This window comes from Entelurus aequoreus, linkage group LG03, assembly GCF_033978785.1.
Source record: "Entelurus aequoreus isolate RoL-2023_Sb linkage group LG03, RoL_Eaeq_v1.1, whole genome shotgun sequence".
Taxonomy (NCBI): Eukaryota; Metazoa; Chordata; class Actinopteri; order Syngnathiformes; family Syngnathidae; genus Entelurus; species Entelurus aequoreus.
The window spans coordinates 87,509,200-87,527,730 of NC_084733.1; the positions used below are offsets into that span (position 1 = coordinate 87,509,200).

At 38.4% G+C, this 18,531-nt stretch overlaps 1 protein-coding gene across 1 annotated transcript in view; it reads left to right on the forward strand.

The window, feature by feature from the left end:
• Window positions 1–18,531, forward strand: part of polr3b (polymerase (RNA) III (DNA directed) polypeptide B) — a 99,485-nt gene that overhangs the window by 62,192 nt on the left and 18,762 nt on the right. The window contains 5 exon segments of the mRNA XM_062043083.1: window positions 5,694–5,830; window positions 5,832–5,904; window positions 9,842–10,000; window positions 10,222–10,339; window positions 12,731–12,873. Coding sequence (XP_061899067.1) covers window positions 5,694–5,830; window positions 5,832–5,904; window positions 9,842–10,000; window positions 10,222–10,339; window positions 12,731–12,873 — 630 coding nt within the window.

Sequence of the window (18,531 nt, forward strand, 5' to 3'; positions counted from 1 at the left end):
GGAACTATATTTGGCCCAATATCCTCTGCCTTGTCTGTCTTGTGTGGACAAGCCTATACATGTGCAAATCTGCTTGTGCGGCCCGGGCCCATTATCACAGGCTGCGCCTTGTATCCTGATTGTCAAGTAATAGCATGTGACAAATGTCACAGGCTCCCAGGGAGGCCATTCATTATGCCATAACTCGGGCCGGTTCCGCCTCACTGGAGGGGTAAACGCCCAAAATGCCCCCAAATTGGCAATTTGGAGGTGACTTATTATAACGCGGCCATAAAGGTAATTTAAATGGTGTGCCAAGATGTTTTGAGCAGACCCGATGAGACACTTTATTTGGTACAAAGTCCTTGATGTGTCCTGTAGGGGCAATATTTGATCTACAAAACCTAAAACCAGTGAAGTTGGCACGTTGTGTAAATGGTAAATAAAAAGAGAATACAATGATTTGCAAATCCTTTTCAACTTATATTCAATTGAATAGACTGCAAAGACAAGATATTTAATGTTCACACTGAGAAACTTCTTCTTTTTTTTTTTTTTGCAAATAATTAGGGATGTCCGATAATGGCTTTTTGCCTATATCCGATATTCCGATATTGTCCAACTCTTTAATTACCGATACTGATATCAACCGATATATGCAGTCGTGGAATTAACACATTATTATGCCTAATTTGGACAACCAGGTATGGTGAAGATAACGTACTTTTTTTAAAAAAATAATAAAATAAGATAAATAAATTAAAAACATTTTCTTGAATAAAAAAGAAAGTAAAACAATATAAAAACAGTTACATAGAAACTAGTAATTAATGAAAATGAGTAAAATTAACTGTTAAAGGTTAGTACTATTAGTGGAGCAGCAGCACGCACAATCATGTGTGCTTACAGACTGTATCCCTTGCAGACTGTATTGATATATATTGATATATAATGTAGGAACCAGAATATTGATAACAGAAAGAAATGGGGAGAGGGAGGTTTTTTGGGTTGGTGCACTAATTGTAAGTGTATCTTGTGTTTTTTATGTTGATTTAATCAATCAATCAATCAATCAATGTTTATTTATATAGCCCTAAATCACAAGTGTCTCAAAGGGCTGTACAAGCCACAACGACATCCTCGGTGTCGAGTGGGTCTGACATAATATTGTGAAAGTCCAACACATCAGCGAAAGTCCAGTCCATGGTGGGGCCAGCGGGAACCATCCCGAGCGGAGACGGGTCAGCAGCGTAGAGATGTCCCCATCCGATGGACAGGCTAGCGGTCCACCCCGGAGCAGAGTAGAAAAGAAAAGAAAAGAAACGGCAGATCAACTGGTCTAAAAAGGGAGTCTATTTAAAGGCTAGAGTATACAAATGAGTTTTAAGATGAGACTTAAATGCTTCTACTGAGGTAGCATCTCTAACTTTTACCGGGAGGGCATTCCATAGTATTGGAGCCCGAATAGAAAACGCTCTATAGCCCGCAGACTTTTTTTGGGCTCTGGGAATCACTAATAAGCCGGAGTTCTTTGAACGCAGATTTCTTGCCGGGACATATGGTACAATACAATCGGCAAGATAGGCAGGAGCTTGACCGTGTAGTATTTTATACGTAAGTAGTAAAACCTTAAAGTCGCATCTTAGGTGCACAGGAAGCCAGTGCAAGTGAGCCAGTATAGGCGTAATATGATCAAACTTTCTTGTTTTTGTCAAAAGTCTAGCAGCCGCATTTTGTACCAACTGTAATCTTTTAATGCTAGACATAGGGAGGCCCGAAAATAAAACGTTACAGTAATCGAGACGAGATGTAACGAACGCATGAATAATGATCTCAGCATCGCTTGTGGACAAAATGGAACGAATTTTAGCGATATTACGGAGATGAAAGAAGGCCGTTTTAGTAACACTCTTAATGTGTGACTCAAACGAGAGAGTTGGGTCGAAGATAATACCCAGATTCTTTACCGAGTCGCCTTGTTTAATTGTTTGGTTGTCAAATGTTAAGGTGGTATTATTAAATAGATGTCGGTGTTGAGCAGGACCGATAATCAGCATTTCCGTTTTCTTAGCGTTGAGTTGCAAAAAGTTAGCGGACATCCATTGTTTAATTTCATTAAGACACGCCTCCAGCTGACTACAATCCGGCGTGTTGGTCAGCTTTAGGGGCATGTAGAGTTGGGTGTCATCAGCATAACAGTGAAAGCTAACACCGTATTTGCGTATGATGTCACCTAGCGGCAGCATGTAAATACTAAAGAGTGCAGGGCCAAGAACTGAACCCTGGGGAACTCCGCACGTTACCTTAACATAGTCCGAGGTCACATTGTTATGGGAGACACACTGCATCCTGTCAGTAAGATAAGAGTTAAACCAAGACAAGGCTAAGTCTGACATCCCAATACGCGTTTTGATACGCTCTAATAAAATATTATGATCAACAGTATCGAAAGCGGCGCTAAGATCAAGAAGCAGCAACATAGATGACGCATCAGAATCCATCGTTAGCAATAGATCATTAGTCATTTTTGCGAGGGCTGTCTCCGTAGAGTGATTTGCCCTGAAACCGGATTGAAAAGGTTCACAGAGATTGTTAGACGCTAAGTGTTCATTTAGCTGCTGTGCAACAATTTTTTCGAGAATTTTCGAGATAAACGGTAGGTGGGACACCGGCCGGTAGTTCACCATGAGGTCAGGATCGAGGTTAGGTCTTTTGAGTAGAGGATGAATAACCGCTTTTTTGAATGCTAGAGGAACAGTACCAGAGGAAAGTGATAAGTTTATAATATTTAACACTGATGGACCTAATAAAACAAAAAGCTCCTTGATAAGTTTTCCAGGAATTGGGTCAAGTAAACATGTTGTTTGTTTTGTCCCATTTACACATTTTAACAATTCCTCCAATGTTATTTCATCAAAGAGAGAGAAACTATTTTGGAGGGCAATGTCCGTCGTATATACAGTCGTATTTGTGTTAATAGAACCCAGCTGTAGCTGAGATGCATTGTCTTTAATCTCTTTTCTAATGACTTCAATTTTCTTATTAAAGAAATTCATAAAGTCATCTGCTGAGTGGGTGGAGCTACTGGGAGGAGTCCCTTGTTGGGTTAGCGATGCTACTGTACTAAACAAAAATTTAGGATCATTTTTGTTGAGGTGGATGAGATTTGAGTAATATTTAGCTTTAGCTGAGGTAAGCATGCGTTTATAAGTTATTAAACCTCAAAACAGCAGCTTAACACATTATAGATTAACACATTATTATGCCTAATTTGGACAACCATGTATGGTGAAGATAAGGTACTTTTTAAAAATAATAATAAAATAAGATAAATAAATTAAAAACATTTTCTTGAATAAAAAAGAAAGTAAAACAATATAAAAACAGTTACATAGAAACTAGTAATGAATGAAAATGAGTAAAATTAACTGTTAAAGGTTAGTACTATTAGTGGAGCAGCAGCACGCACAATCATGTGTGCTTACGGACTGTATCCCTTGCAGACTGTATTGATATATATTGATATATAATGTATGAACCAGAATATTGATAACAGAAAGAAATGGGGGGAGGGAGGTTTTTTGGGTTGGTGCACTAATTGTAAGTGTATCTTGTGTTTTTTATGTTGATTTAATTAAAAAAAAAAAAAAAAAACGATACAGATAATAAAAAATCCAATACCGATAATTTCCGATATTACATTTTAACGCATTTATCGGCCGATAATATCGGCAGGCCGATATTATCGGACATCCCTAAAAAAAATGCCAACATGGCACTGCCATATTTATTATTGAAGTCACAAAGTGCATTATTTTTTTTAACATGCCTCAAAACAGCAGCTTGGAATTTGGGACATGCTCTCCCTGAGAGAGCATGAGGAGGTTGAGGTGGGCGGGGGGGTGGGGGGGGGGAGCGGCGGGGTTGAGGTGGGTGGAGGGTAGGAGGTAGCGGGGGGGGGTGTATTGTAGCGGTCAGGGAAGAGTTAGTGCTGCAAGGGGTTCTGGGTATTTGTTCTGTTGTGTTTATGTTGTGTTACGGTGCGGATGTTCTCCCGAAATGTGTTTGTCATTCTTGTTTGGTGTGGGTTCACAGTGTGGCGCATATTTGTAACAGTAGTAAAGTTGTTTATATGGCTACCCTCAGTGTGACCTGTATGGCTGTTGACCAAGTATGCCTTGCATTCACTTGTGTGTGTGAAAAGCCGTAAATATTATGTGACTTGGCCGGCACGCAAAGGCAGTGCCTTTTAAGGTTTATTGGCGCCCTGTACTTATTCCTACGTCCGTGTACACAGCCGCGTTTTAAAAAGTCATACATTTTACTTTTTGAAACCGATACCGATAATTTCCGATATTACATTTTAAAGCATTTATCGGCCGATAATATCGGCTGTCCGATATTATCGGACATCCCAATTGTTTACTGTTTTTAATGTAACCTTGCTGCTGCCCTCTTGGCCAGGTCTCTCTTGGAAAATAGATATTCGATGTCAATGGGATTTTACCTGGTTAAATAAAGGCTAAATAAAATAAAAATAACTCCACCCCCACGTTGCTATAGATTCCTATTAATCTACGTGTTAATTTACTGTTAATAACTGCTTATTTCCTGCTCTAACGTGGCTTTATCTACACTTCTTAAACTTTACTAAGCACGTATTTCTTGTGTTGTTTAAAGCTTAGCTATTAGCATGCCTGCTCCAGGCGTGCTCGCATTGTGCAACATGTTTCGCCTTGTTCTCCAGTGGTAACATTACCTCTTTTGCACAATCAGCCTTTTCATATAAAGCCATAAAGGAATGGAACGACCTCACAACAAACTTGAAAAGTCTAACAGATTACTCTTCATTCACAATTGAAGTTAAAAAGTGGCTTTGGAGCAATCAAAGCTGCTCACACGGTCACTAAGGTGGGCATTATGTTTGACACATCAACCTAATGTGTATTATATTTATCCATGAGAGCATTTTTATTATAAATTGTAAAGGTGTGTGTGTGTTAAAATCATGGTTGTTTTTACAAAATGATGACAGATGTGAACAAAAGCATGTATTGTCTTTGTGTGATGATGTAAATGAGGTGTGCTTGTATTGTATATTAAGGATGTGTACATGAAAGGGCATTTTTTATGACTTTTCTTAATTTAAAAACATGCTATAGTAGGTTTTTTATTGTCATAATTTTATTGCATGATTTTTGTATCCCTTTAATTTAGGTAGCCAGGACTGCAGATGGAAATTAGCTATTTAGCTATAATCTGGTACAGAACATATCTGTCTTTGAACTTAATGTTTCTGTGCATTGTCCCTTCAAATAAAGACTAAACTAAAAAAAACTAAACTAAACTTAAGATACTAAGAAAGGCAGTTTATTTGCCTTAATAGAGGTGATTATTAGTAACTTAAGGAGACACATAATTAGCTGCTGGTCGTTTGTTAGCCGGGAGACTAAAAATAAATTGCGATCTGCGTTTATGTTTAGTATTAATCATCCATGGTGATCATATACTTTTTCAGGAAAATTGGCCGATACTGATTGGTGACCAATGTATTTATTTTTGTGGTTGTAGTTTGCAGTTGTGCACAAACGCTGCATTTTTAATATTTTGCCTTCTTAAGGAGCAAAAAAAATAACCCAAATATTCAAAAAGTGTGTATAATACAGTCAGAATTTTAGACGCCATTGTTTTGTATCTCATTTTGCGGCCTCCAGGTACGATCGGCTACAACCAGAGGAACCGCATCGACACGCTGATGTACCTGCTGGCCTACCCGCAGAGGCCCATGGTCAAGACCAAAACCATCGAGCTGATCGACTTCGAGAAGCTCCCCGCTGGCCAGAACGCCACCTGTGGCCGTGATGAGCTACAGCGGCTACGACATTGAGGACGCCTTGGTGCTCAACAAGGCCTCCCTTGACAGAGGTGAGCCAAAGCTGCAACATTGGACAAACGCGCTGGTGTGGACAATCAACAAGTGGTCCTGACCCTTTAGATTAGGGATCCCCAAACTTTTGGACCAGTCGTGGTCAAAAGTTGACATACACTTGAAAAGAACATAATGTCATGGCTGTCTTGAGTTTCCAATCATTTCTACAACTCTTTTTTTTTTGTGATAGATTGATTGGTCACAAAAAAACATTCATGAAGTTTGCTTCTTTTATGAATTTATTATGGGTCTACTGAAATTGTGCTGGGTCAAAAGTATACATACAGCAATGTTAATATTTGCTTACATGTCCCTTGGCAAGTTTCACTGCAATAAAGCGCTTTTGGTAGCCATCCACAAGCTTCTGCTTGAATTTTTGACCACTCCTCTTGACAAAATTGGTGCAGTTCAGCTAAATGTGTTGGTTTTCTGACATGGACTTGTTTCTTCAGCATTGTCGGACTTTGGGAAGGCCATTCTAAAACCTTAATTCTAGCCTGATTAAGCCATTCCTTTACCACTTTTGACATGTGTTTGGGGTCATTGTCCTGTTGGCACACCCAACTGGACAGGAAAAGCCTTATCCTTGCAGCTATAGCCGCCCTTAACAGCAGGCTGGCCGACCTGTCTGACAAGCCTGTAAATGTGTGTTGGTCATGTATGATGTCTTTTTGTTATTTTTGTTTCGTGATGTGTAATGTCTATTGTTCAAACGTACGGCAGTGAAAATGAATTTCCCCAACAGGGACCAATAAATCTAAATCTAATCTAACTGCGCCCAAGACCCAACCTCCGGCCTGATGATTTTAGGTTGTCCTGAAGAATTTGGAGGTAATCCTCCTTTTTCATTGTCCCATTTAATCTCTGTAAAGCACCAGTTCCATTGGCAGCAAAACAGGCCCAGAGCATAATACTACCACCACCATGCTTGACGGTAGGCATGGTGTTCCTGGGATTAAAGACCTCACCTTTTCTCCTCCAAACATATTGCTGGGTATTGTGGCCAAACAGCTCCATTTTTGTTTCATCTGACCACAGAACTTTCCTCGAGTAGGTCTTATCTTATCTGATGTCAGATTAAACAAAAATTAAGATGTTTGGCCACAATACCCAGCAATATGTTTGGAGGAGAAAAGGTGAGGCCTTTTATCCCAGGAACACCATTCCTACCGTCAGCTCCGGGCCTGTTTTGCTGCCAATGGAACTGGTGCTTTACAGAGAGTAAACGGGACAATGAAAAAGGAGGATTACCTCCAAATTCTTCAGGACAAGCTAAAATCACCAGCCTGGAGGTTGGGTCTTGGGCGCAGTTGGGTGTTCCAACAGGACAATGAAAGTATTGGAAACTAAAGACAGCCATGACATTATGTTCTTTACAAATGTATGTCAACTTTTGACCACGATTGTATATAATCTGTCTCATTGCAGATTAGACAAACTGCCTTTTTTTTTTTTTTTTTACACTGAACAAAAAAAAGTCATATGTCCACTAGGGATGTAACGGTACGTGTATTTGTATTGAACCGTTTCGGTACAGGGGTGTCGGTTCGGTTCGGAGGTGTACCGAACGAGTTTCCACATGGACATATTAAGTAGCGTAACGCACGTTGTGTAAACAATGCACACCGAGGCACAACACACGGCGTGCTAGCAGCTAACGGGCTAGGATAGACTGACCATACGTCCTCTTTTCACCGGACATGTCCTCTTTTGCTGGGCTGTCAGGGCGGAGTTTCTTAAATGCCTCAAATGTCCGGCATTTTGAGTTAGGGTTGCGTGTATTTTCAATGTACATTCAGGGTTAAGAAGGGGTTAAACACAAAACAAATTGTGCGTGCAGCAGCATTGGTGAGGGAGGGGCAGAGACAGAGAGCGAGAGTTATGATAAACGCGCATGCGCCGCCAGGCTCTGCTTTTTATCCATAGATTTATCAGATTAAATTTTTTATTATCTATACTAGGGGTGTTTTAATGTTTTAAAGGCCCACGGCACATTCTAAAAATACTATTAAAATAAACAAAAACATAACAAAAGTGAAATAAAAAAGCTTAAAGGTTAAATGTAATTTAGAAAAAGTTGCAATGTTGACTAATGAAGCAAAGCTGGGTTTTTTTTCTTTCAAACTGTCAATGTTCAAAACATAATATTGAGTCAAAATCAATGTTATTATGAATTATTGACCTACCCAAGGTTCCGATTACTTCAAATATTCCACTAAGAAAAATATTTCTGGTGGAAGATTTTGCAAATTTGGTAAATAAATAACCTAAAAATTTATATTTTGTTGTTTTCTTACTGTACCGAAAATGAACCTAACCGTGACCTCTAAACCGAGGTACGTACCGAACCGAAATGTTTGTGTACCGTTACACCCCTAATGTCCACTGATGTTTAAAAACTCTACACTCTGAGTCTATTTTAGTTTCCCCAACAATTTCGCCCCAAAATGTTTTTTTTTTTTTTTTTTTACTCGGGCCGTAGTTCGGGCACTCATATGATAGAATATACCAGGGGTCACCAACCTTTTTGAAAGCAAGAGCTACTTCTTGGGTACTGATTAATGCGAAGGGCTACCAGTTTGATACACACTTAAATAAATTGCCAGAAATAGCCAATTTGCTCAATTTACCTTTAACTCTATGTTATTATTAATAATTAATGATATTTACACTTAATTGAGCGGTTTAAAAGAGGAGAAAACACGAAAAAAATGACAATTGAATTTTGAAACATAGTTTATCTTCAATTTCGACTCTTTAAAATTCAAAATTCAACCGAAAAAAAGAAGAAAAAAACTAGCAAATTCGAATCTTTTTGAAAAAATTAAAAAAATAATTTATAGAACATCATTAGTAATTTTTCCTGATTAAGATTAATTTTAGAATTTTGATGACATGTTTTAAATAGGTTAAAATCCAATCTGCACTTTGTTAGAATATATAACAAATTGGACCAAGCTATATTTCTAACAGACAAGTCATTATTTCTTCTAGATTTTCCAGAACAAAAATTTTAAAAGAAATTCAAAAGACTTTGAAATAAGATTTAAATGTGATTCTACAGATTTTCTAGATTTTCCAGAATAATTTTTTTGAATTTTAATCATAATAAATTTGAAGAAATATTTCACAAATATTCTTCGTCGAAAAAACAGAAGCTAAAATGAAGAATTGAATTAAAATGTATGTATTATTCTTTACAATAAAAAAAATAAATTTACTTGAACATTGATTTAAATTGTCAGTAAAGAAGAGGAAGGAATTTAAAAGGTAAAAAGGTATATGTGTTTAAAAATCCTAAAATCATTTTTAAGGTTGTATTTTTTCTGTAAAATTGTTTTTCTGAAAGTTATAAGAAGCAAAGTAAAAAAATAAATGAATTTATTTAAACAAGTGAAGACCAAGTCTTTAAAATATTTTCTTGGATTTTCAAATTCTATTTGAGTTTTGTCTCTCTTAGAATTAAAAATGTCGGGCAAAGCGAGACCAGCTTGCTAGTAAATAAATAACATTTTAAAAATAGAGGCAGCTCACTGCTAAGTGCTGCTATTTGAGCTATTTTTAGAACAGGCCAGCGGGCTACTCATCTGGTCCTTACGGGCTACCTGGTGCCCGCGGGCACCGCGTTGGTGACCCCTGGAATATACACTCCACGACAGCTAACGTAAGCTATCCAAATTGATATTATCAGCTAACAACACCTAAAGCTAATGCACGTGCATGTGTTACGTACGTACGTAATTACGTCAAATATGATTTGCCAGAGCGGCCAGGAGACCCCGAGAGTAACAAGCGGTAGAAAATGGATTGATGGATGGGCTAGAAAGGACAGATTTTTAAAATAATTTAATACCCGCGGGCCGGATTTTGGACGCTGGCAGGCCGTAGTTTGGGGACCCCTGCCTGAGATAATTACAACTCTGCTCTCAACAGGTTTTGGTCGTTGTCTTGTCTACAAAAACACCAAGTGCACGCTCAAGCGCTACACCAATCAAACCTTCGACAAGGTGCTGGGCCCCATGCTGGATGCTACTACAAGAAAGCCCATCTGGAAGCATAAGATCCTGGATTCTGACGGCATCTGCTGCCCGGGTAAGGAGTCGCACGTTACCCACCCTGCCGTGGTGCCTGCAGACTGACCCGGTAGACCCGATTAGAATAAAGGAAGTCACTGGTCTTAATAATAATGCATTACAGGTCTTTAGAATAAAAAATAAGTGATTTGTAGGAAGATAAACATGAAGTGATTTTCACCAGCTGAACTGTCCAGTGATTAGCACATAACCATAGTTCAACTGTGTGACGTGCTGCAGGTGAGCGAGTGGAGAACAAGCAGGTGCTGATCAACAAGTCCATGCCAACTGTCACCCAGACGCCACTGGAGGGCAGCACCCAGCCAGGCCAGCCGCAGTACAGGGACGTGCCCGTCAGGTGAGTGCACCATGGTGCCTACAAAAAGTGATACGCAACAGTACCATTTTTCTGTACTTTTGTCTGTGTTCATGTGGTAAGAAATCTTCATTTGTTTAGTAATACAATCAAAAAAATTTTTTTTAACAATTAACACCAGGCTGATAATAATTGTGATGTCAAGTTGTTATATCTGTATGTTACATCATAGATATATCATATACATACATATATATATGTATGTATGTATATATATATGTATTTATGTATGTATGTATATATATGTATTTATGTATGTATATATATATATATATATATATATATATATATATATATGTATGTACAGTATGTGTATATATGTTTGTGTGTGTATGTATGTGTGTTTATATATATATATATGTATATATGTATGTATGTATATATGTATGTGTATATATATATATATATATTAGGGCTGCAACTAACGATTAATTTGATAATCGATTAATCTGTCGATTATTGCTTCGATTGATCGATTAATAATCGGATAAAAGAGACAAACTACATTTCTATCCTTTCCAGTATTTTATTGAAAAAAAACAGCATACTGGCACCATACTTATTTTGATTATTGTTTCTCAGCTGTTTGTACACGTTGCAGTTTATAAATAAAGGTTTATAAAAAAATATATAAATAAAATAGAATTTAAAAAAATTGCTTATGCGCATAGCATAGATCCAACGAATCGATGACTAAATTAATCGCCAACTATTTTTATAACCGAATTTAATCGATTAGTTGTTGCAGCCCTAGTATAGGTGTATATACATATATATATATATATATATATATATATATATATATATATATATATATATATATATATATATATATATATATATATATATATATATATATATATATATATATATATATATATATTGTGCCACATTTTCAATGGGAGACAGGTCTGGACTACAGGCAGGCCAGTCTAGTACCCGCACTCTTTTACTATGAAGCCACTCTGTTGTAACACGTGGCTTGGCATTGTCTTGCTGAAATAAGCAGGGGCGTCCATGATAACGGTGCTTGGATGGCAACATATGTTGCTCCAAAACCTGTATGTACCTTTCAGCATTAATGGTGCCTTCACAGATGTGTAAGTTACCCATGTCTTGGCCACTAATACACCCCCATACCATCACACATGCTGGCTTTTACACTTTGCGCCTAGAACAGTCCGGATGTTTTTTTTCCTCTTTGGTCCGGAAGGACACGACGTCCACATATTCCAAAAACAATTTGAAATGTGGACTCGTCAGACCACAGAACACTTTTCCACTTTGCATCAGTCCATCTTAGATGAGCTCGGGCCCAGCGAAGCGTTTTATGGGTGTTGTTGATAAATGGCTTTGCATAGTATAGTTTTAACTTGCACTTACAGATGTAGCGACGAACTGTAGTTACTGACAGTGGTTTTTTGAAGTGTTCCTGAACCCATGTGGTGATATCCTTTACACACTGATGTCGCTTTTTGATGCAGTGCTGCCTGAGGGATCGAATGTCACGGGCATTCAATGTTTGTTTTCAGCCTTGTTGCTTACATGCAGGGATTTCTCCAGATTCTCTGAGCCTTTTGATGATATCACGCACCGTAGATTGTGAAATCCCTAAATTCCTTGCAATAGCTGGTTGAGAAATGTTGTTCTTAAACAATTTGCTCACGCATTTGTTCGCAAAGTGGTGAACCTCGCCCCGTCCTTGTGTGTGAATGACTGAGCATTCCATGGAAGCTGCTTTTATACCCAATCATGGCACCCACCTGTTCCCAATTAGCCTGTTCACCTGTGGGATGTTCCAAATAAGTGTTTGGGGCGGTATAGCTCGGCTGGTAGAGCGGCCGTGCCTGCAACTTGAGGGTTCCGGGTTCGATTCCCGCGTCTGCCAACCTAGTCACTGCCGTTGTGTCCTTGGGCAAGACACTTTACCCACCTGCTCCCAGTGCCACCCACTCTGGTTTAAAAATGTGACTTAGATATTGGGTTTCACAATGTAAAGCGCTTTGAGCCACTAGAGAAAAGCGCTATATAAGTAAATATACTTCACTAAATATACTTCACTTGATGAGCATTCCTCAACTTTCTCAGTCTTTTTTGCCACTTGTGCCAGCTTTTTTCCAAACATGAGCTAATATTTGCAAAAAATAACAAAATTTACCAGTTCGAATGTTAAATATTTTGTCTATTCAATTGAATATAAATCATTGTATTCTGTTTTTATTGACCATTTACACAACGTGCCAACTTCACTGTTTTTTTTTTTTATTATTCCGTACTCATAAACAAGACTTATCACAGTTACAACAATGAAAAGTCACTGCTTGGAAAGGGCACCTGGTGAATAAACCAACACCTTGCCCTCTCGCTCCGCAGCTACAAGGGTTCAACGGACTCGTACATCGAGAAGGTCATGATCTCATCCAACGCCGAAGACGCCTTCCTCATCAAGATCCTGCTGCGGCAGACCAGGAGACCCGAGATCGGGGACAAGTTCAGCAGTCGGCACGGCCAGAAAGGTGAGGCCGTGTTGAGTCATCCTCCCGAGGTGGACCCTGTTGCACCAGACAACAGGTTATTGAGTCCCTTAGCGGCCTCCCTCCCTTCCACCTCATCTTTCAAGAGCTCTTTTCAATTAATTGGCTCTTTGTCCCGTGCCAGACTATGCAAATTTATTACACCCCAGCAGTAATCTGCTGGGTGAAGGGAAAAAAAAAAAAGAAGTGTTTACAACCTCCATTGTTAGCCGACATCTCCCCTATAGAGGGCCGCTATGATGTTTTAATCAAAAAGCTAACTGGCGCCGTGCATAATTTACTTTCTTCATTAGAGGCGCTGGACTCGGGGCGGTCAGATCGGGACGGGACAATGTCTTCTGTCTCACGTCGTGACGGAGGGAGCGCGGGAGGGTCGCCGGGGGGTTAGTGTCAGAGGGAGCTGGTCAGTTGATGGCCAGAAACCCCCGACGTACCTTTTAGTGTTCAAAAACAAGAAAAAAAAATACAAAAATGAGGGGTATTTTACTTGAACTAAGCAGAATTATCTGCCAATAGAACAAGAAAATTTGGCTTGTCATGACTTTCCAAAACAGGTAAAATTAGCTAAAATCATAACCCAAAAATACCTTAAAATAAGTATTTTCTCACAAATAACAAGTGCACTTTTCTTGGTAGAAAAAAAAAAAGAGACATTTTTGCTCAATATGTTGAAAAATATTCTTAAATTAAGTAAATGCTAGTGCCATTATCTTGACATAATGATATGCGCTCGGCATTACATTGCTTGCATTTTCCCATCGATAACATGACATCATCGCACCAAGTGCGTGCTCTTTCAGTCAATTATATATATGTATATATATATATATATATATATATATATGTATATATATATATATATATATATGTATATATATATATTAAGGGTGTAACGGTACACAAAAATTTCGGTTCGGTACGTACTTAGGTTTAGAGGTCACGGTTCGGTTAATTTTCGGTACAGTAAGAAAAAAACAAAATATACTCTACCGTTCAAAAGTTTGGGGTCACCCAAACAATTTTGTGGAATAGCCTTCATTTCTAAGAACAAGAATAGACTGTCGAGTTTCAGATGAAAGTTCTCTTTTTCTGGCCATTTTGAGCGTTTAATTGACCCCACAAATGTGATGCTCCAGAAACTCAAATCTGCTCAAAGGAAGGTCAGTTTTGTAGCTTCTGTAACGAGCTAAACTGTTTTCAGATGTGTGAACATGATCGCACAAGGGTTTTCTAATCATCAATTAGCCTTCTGAGCCAATGAGCAAACACATTGTACCATTAGAACACTGGAGTGATAGTTGCTGGAAATGGGCCTCTATACACCTATGTAGATATTGCACCAAAAACCAGACATTTGCAGCTAGAATAGTCATTTACCACATTAGCAATGTATAGAGTGTATTTCTTTAAAGTTAAGACTAGTTTAAAGTTATCTTCATTGAAAAGTACAGTGCTTTTCCTTCAAAAATAAGGACATTTCAATGTGACCCCAAACTTTTGAACGGTAGTGTACATTTTCTGGTTATTTATTTACCAAAATTTGTAAACAATGGCTTTATCCTTTTAACATAACAATAACATACATATACACACAGGGTCGATTGCCAGGGTTCATGCAGTCAACATATATAAAATAATAACTAAATAAGATAAGGCTCAGAATTGGTTTCTTAACAAAACCTTTGTACATATAAAGTGCAACATTTCCACATATAAAGTGCAACATTAAACTACTTCAAGTTGTTGCTCGGATTAAATAAAATGACAAAACTTTTCTTCTACATATAAAAAGTGCAACATTAAACAGTTTCAAGTCAACTCAGCCTCAGATTAACTTTTATTTCCCCCCCCAGCCTTTAACCCTGGTGACTTTCACTCAATTTTCATGTTTTTTGCCAGAAAAATCAGTTTATCCACATTGTCTGCAGAAAGAGCAGACCTGCTTGCAGTTACAATGTCTCCAGCTGTGGAAAATACCCTTTGACTGGCCACGGAGGTAGCAGGTATGGCGAGGTAGTGCCTGGCTAACTTGGCAATAAGAGGATATATGGGCTCATTGTTCTTCCACCATAGAAGTGGGTCAACATCTAGATTTTAATGCAATATGGTCTGAAATCTGCTGCTATAAAAACATTTGTTATTGCTTTAGCCCTGCCTGACTCGCCGAGGAGAGGCTGCTTGAATGCAGTGGGAGCTGTGTTTGTTCGTCTTTCTCTTCGTTGAAGCGATGTTATCCATTGTTGTATCGCACCGCGAAACCGAAATGTTCCCAAACGGGAGATGTTAACGAGGCAGGAGGGTCTTCCAGCTTTTGCATTTTGTAGTAGCCTGGTCGCTGCTAGCATGCCGTGTGTTGTGCCTCGGTGTGCATTGTTTACCCAACGTGCGTTACGCTACTTAATATGTCCGTGTGGAAACTCGTTCGGTACACCTCTGAACCGAACCGAACCCCCCGTACTGAAACGGTTCAATACAAATACACGTACCGTTACACCCCTAATATATATATATTTACAGCCCGGCCCCCGACTAAATTTTTTTTATTGTAATTATTAAGAATTTATCTGAATGTGCATGAACTATTTCTGTTCAAAATAGTTTGAAATGTCACATGTTAAATGTTTCAATATTAACTGACAGTTTACTGTACTGTGCCGACTGTACTACTATATGAGTAAGTACACTACCGTTCAAAAGTTTGGGGTCACATTGAAATGTCCTTATTTTATAAGGAAAAGCACTGTACTTTTCAATGAAGATAACTTTAAACTAGTCTTAACTTTAAAGAAATACACTCTATACATTGCTAATGTGGTAAATGACTATTCTAGCTGCAAATGTCTGGTTTTTGGTGCAATATCTACATAGGTGTATAGAGGCCCATTTCCAGCAACTATCACTCCAGTGTTCTAATGGTACAATGTGTTTGCTCATTGGCTCAGAAGGCTAATTGATGATTAGAAAACCCTTGTGCAATCATGTTCACACATCTGAAAACACTTTAGCTCGTTACAGAAGCTACAAAACTGACCTTCCTTTGAGCAGATTGAGTTTCTGGAGCATCACATTTGTGGGGTCAATTAAACGCTCAAAATGGCCAGAAAAAGAGAACTTCCATCTGAAACTCGACAGTCTATTCTTGTTCTTAGAAATGAAGGCTATTCCACAAAATTGTTTGGGTGACCCCAAACTTTTGAACGGTAGTGTATGTTCTATTGTTTAATTGAAAATAAAACAGCAAAGTCCATTTGGCCGTCATCTGTTTTAATTATGAGACACAATTGTCTCAAAGTCATGATTTTTTATTTCATGCTTCAAATAAGAAATTATTACTTTAAAAAAGTAGTTTTATACTTGTGAGTGTTGATGGCACAGCTTTGCAACAGTTGATATTCTAGTTTCAAGCATGTTTTACTCAATATAGGTCATCAAATCTCAGCAACAAGCTGTAATATCTTACTGAGATCATGTAGGACCAAAACACTTAAAACAAGTAAAACACTAACGTAAAATCTGCTTAATGAGAAGAATTATCTTATCAGACAGCAAATATCACCCTTATTTGAGATATCCAATCTTACTTAGATTTCAGTTTTTGCAGTGTATGCACTGCAAAAAGTCAGTGTTCAAAAACAAGAAAAAAAAATACAGAAATTAGAGGTATTTTATTTGAACTAAGCAAAATTATCTGCCAATAGAACAAGAAAATTTGGCTTGTCAAGACTTTCAAAAACAAGTAAAATTAGCTAACCTCAATGAACCCCAAAAATACCTTAAAATAAGTATATTCTCACTAATAACAACTGTACTACTATATGAGTACGTATTTTCTATTGTTTCGTTGAAAATAAAACAGCAAAGGCTGTCATCTGTTTTAATATGAGACACAATTGTGTCAAAGTCATGATTTTTTATTTCATGCTTGAAATAAGAAATTATTACTTTAAAAAAGCAGTTTTATACTTTAGTGTTGATGACACAGCTTTGCAACAGTTGATATTCTAGTTTCAAGCATGTTTTACTCAATATAGGTCATCAAATCTCAGCAACAAGCTGTAATATCTTACTGAGATCATTTAGGACCAAAACACTTAAAACAAGTAAAACACTCTTAGGGAAGGCTACGCAGAACGAAACTAAAACTGAACTGGCTACAAAGTAAACAAAAACAGAATGCTGGACGACAGCAAAGACTTACAGTGGAGCAAAGGCGGCGTCCACAATGCACATCCGAACATGACATGACAATCCCAGTGTTTCCCACACATTCATTTATTTGTGGCGGCCCGCCACGAAAGAATTACGTCCGCCACAAATAAAAAAATAAATATATTTATTCATTTTTATTTTTTTTATTTTTTTTTGTCCTGTCCAGCTTCTCAGGCAAATCATATAGTTGATGTAGATGCCCATATAGGCTGTTCAGATTTACTTTACAAAAGAGAAGTGTAGGATACTTCTCTTGTTGCCTTATTTGTATTTGACCACTACTGTTTTCTGTTTATTTGTTACTGACTGTGGCAGGACACCTCTGCCTCTGTTTCACTTTATGTTGCTGGTAAATAATATGGTTGTAGTAGTAGACTTAAAACAAGTAAAACACTCTCAACATAAAATCTGCTTAGTGAGAAGAATTATCTTATCAGACAGAAAATAAGCTAATATCACCCTTATTTGAGATATTCAATCTTAGATTTCAGTTTTTGCAGCGTATGGATTTGTTGCGCCATATTTCTAATTCCTCCGTGAATGGTGCGTGAAAATCGATGACTTTTTTTTAAAGTCAAATCCTCAACTTTGGCTGATTTAATTAGAAAGTGAAGGCAAGCTTCTCATGACTGGTCCCATAAGTCCTGGTCAGCAGAGCAGAATAAGTTAATTATTTACCGCTCACACACAGCTGTAGGGTGTGTGTGTGTGTGTGTGTGTGTGTGTGTGTGTGTGTGTGTGTGTGTGTGTGTGTGTGTGTGTGTGTGTGTGTGTGTGTGTGTGTGTGTGTGTGTGTGTGTGTGGAGGTAGGAAGAAGGGAGGACTTGGGGGGTGGGGGGGTCGTCCATTGTCCAAACCGCCAGCATGGAGCTGTAAAAGCTGTGATGGAGGGCGCTGGACCCTCGCTGTTGTCTTGCCTTTCTCTGCTGATTTCATGCCTCTTTTATCATCCACTTTCACACAAAACAAACAACACCGCGCTCGTCTGCCATGGGAACCGCCGCCCAGTCCTGGTCTTTGCGCCACTTCCTCACTATTTTACCCCACTTTTCTATATTTGACTTCCACCACCTCACCGGCTCCTACCCGGCTCTCTTCCATTCAGCCTCCAGCTTCCTTCATTTTCCACTCAAACCTTGTCGTCCGACATTAGCAGTCAGCGGCACGCACCAGGCAAGCAAAAATAAAAAAAAAGGGAAGGGATCACTTTTTTCACCCCACGTGCAAAGGTTTCAATCGCTCCTCTCTAAAAGATGCCCCCGACAACTCCATGCGTAATCCCGCTACGTACTCGCGTTTCTCAGCTTCCTGCTCGCCTTCTCCTTTCTCTATTACTTTTTTATTTTTATTTGCAAATGAGCCTACAATGTGTTTGCCCCGGCCATGCAAGAGTGCTGCGTTCCCCTGCGCAAACATTTGCACTCGCACTTA